The 2,199-nt window shown below is 37.8% G+C and overlaps 1 protein-coding gene across 1 annotated transcript; it reads left to right on the plus strand.

Moving 5' to 3' along the window:
* The first annotated feature begins 678 nt into the window (after positions 1-678).
* LOC125362013 (S-phase kinase-associated protein 1-like) lies at positions 679-1,235 on the plus strand. The gene has a single exon (XM_048360701.1). The coding sequence runs from the start codon at positions 717-719 to the stop codon at positions 1,206-1,208; it is 492 nt and encodes a 163-aa protein (XP_048216658.1). The 5' UTR covers positions 679-716; the 3' UTR covers positions 1,209-1,235.
* The last annotated feature ends 964 nt before the right edge of the window (positions 1,236-2,199 follow it).

Here is a 2,199-nt window from a genome sequence, read left to right on the forward strand (position 1 = left end):
CCTTTCCCCTTCCTTCCTTCCTTCCTTCCTTCCTTCCTTCCTTCCTTCCTTCCTTCCTTCCTTCCTTCCTTCCTTCCTTCCTTCCTTCCTTCCTTCCTTCCTTCCTTCCTTCCTTCCTTCCTTCCTTCCTTCCTTCCTTCCTTCCTTCCTTCCTTCCTTCCTCAGCCTGTATTCCTCCTACCTAAGGCTTCCCATGTTTTTGAGATTATGAATGCATGCTACTATGGCTGGCTCAATCCTATTTATTGCTTTCCAGATTAATGTATTTAAATTCCTTACACTTTCACTTTAGAACATACTTCGGATACTTGGAATAAATTTCAGTGTTTAGGTTATATTACTATATAACAGGAATAAAAAAATTATCTAGTTAGGAATTGTAGTGCATGACTCTAATCCCAGCACTCAGGAAGCTGAGGGAGAATCATGAGTTCAAGGTCAGCCTAGACCACAGTGAGACCTTGTCTCAAAAATCCAAGGATTGTGAATGTAGTTCAGTGGTAGAGCACTTGCTTAGCATGTGCCAGGCCCTGGGCTTGATCCCCAAGGGGTGCAAAAAAGGAATTTATCTAAGTCTGCTATCTGAAAAATCAAACTACATTCTTGGAAGTTAAGAAGAAAACATTCTTTAGTGGTCTTGTCTTTGTCTTTCTCTTCTCCTTGCTCCCCAGCTCCCGGCATACTCCTGGTCCTCCGTCTTTTCGAGACCAAACACCATGCCTTCAATTAAGTTACAGAGTTCTGATGGAGAAATTTTTGAAGTTGATGTAGAAATTGCCAAACAATCTGTGACCATCAAGACCATGTTGGAAGATTTGGGAATGGATGATGAAGGAGATGATGACCCAGTTCCTCTACCAAATGTTCATGCAGCAATATTAAAAAAGGTCATTCAGTGGTGCACCCACCACAAGGACGATCCTCCTCCTCCTGAGGATGAGGAGAACAAAGAAAAGTGTACAGATGATATTCCTGTTTGGGACCAAGAATTCCTGAAAGTTGACCAAGGAACACTTTTCAAACTTATTCTGGGTGCAAACTACTTAGATATCAAAGGTTTGCTTGATGTCACATGCAAGACTGTTGCCAATATGATTAAGGGAAAAACTCCTGAGGAGATTCGCAAAACTTTCAACATCAAGAATGACTTTACTGAAGAGGAGGAAGCCCAGGTATGCAAAGAGAACCAGTGGTGTGAAGAGAAGTGAAATGTGCCTGACACAGTAACACTATAAGAATTGTTCCAAATACTAGTTGCATTACTTTGTTTATAATTGTTAATAATAGACAAACAGTAGACAAATGCAACAGCACATCAATTGCAGTAGCGTAATATTGTCCTCATTGCATGTGTAGTTTGAATACACATCCCAAACTTACGACTGAGTTTCTTCTAGTCTGAGCAAAAGCTTCTCTTTTCTTTACTCAAAATAAAACAAACAATTGGGTTCTCTGTGGAAAGTGGCATTTTAGGATTTCTCTCTTTCTGTAGAGCAATTTCTGCCTAGTTTATTGACCAGTTTTTAGTTAAGCTTTTAGAAGTTGGCATTGTAAATAAGTTGCAACAAAGTTTCTGATAGAATTAACAAAATATGTCTCTATTCACAAATTGGAAACTGGAAAAAGGCTACTTGAAGTTAATGTTCTTAGTGGGGTTTTTAGGTTGACTCTAGCCAGGACAACTGGTATGTATGAAGCAGGGCTCTTAGTTGGACCCAAGGACTCTCTTTCCTGTTAATTTTTAATCTTCTCAACTTTGAATATGTTGCTAGAGACTCAGTTACTAACCAAGTTCATGTGGGTTTTTTTTTGGCGGGGGAGGGAGAAATGTATTGAGACAACTGGTTGGCTTTTTGATTAAAAACAATTCATGTGGCATGTCATCTTTTTATGATTAGGATTTCCTTGTGCAGAAAACAGTTCACATTAGTCGCATGTAAAACCTTTTGCCATTAAGTAAGGTGGTTAAATGCAAAAATCCTTCGTAAGTTTAAGATTCTGTAAATAAAAAGTTGCAGAGTAAAAAAAAAAAGAAAACATTAAAAAAATATGATTCCAGCATCATATAGGAAGTTTAAATAACTTTTTCAACAAAATTAAATTAAAAATAGTTTAGATTCATTAGATCCCAACATAATTAGCAACTCAACAGAAGCTTGTCTTCAAATATGACAGGAATATTTTTCCTTAACAAGTAAC

The sequence above is a fragment of the Perognathus longimembris genome, chromosome 1, assembly GCF_023159225.1.
Source record: "Perognathus longimembris pacificus isolate PPM17 chromosome 1, ASM2315922v1, whole genome shotgun sequence".
In the NCBI taxonomy this organism is placed as follows: domain Eukaryota; kingdom Metazoa; phylum Chordata; class Mammalia; order Rodentia; family Heteromyidae; genus Perognathus; species Perognathus longimembris.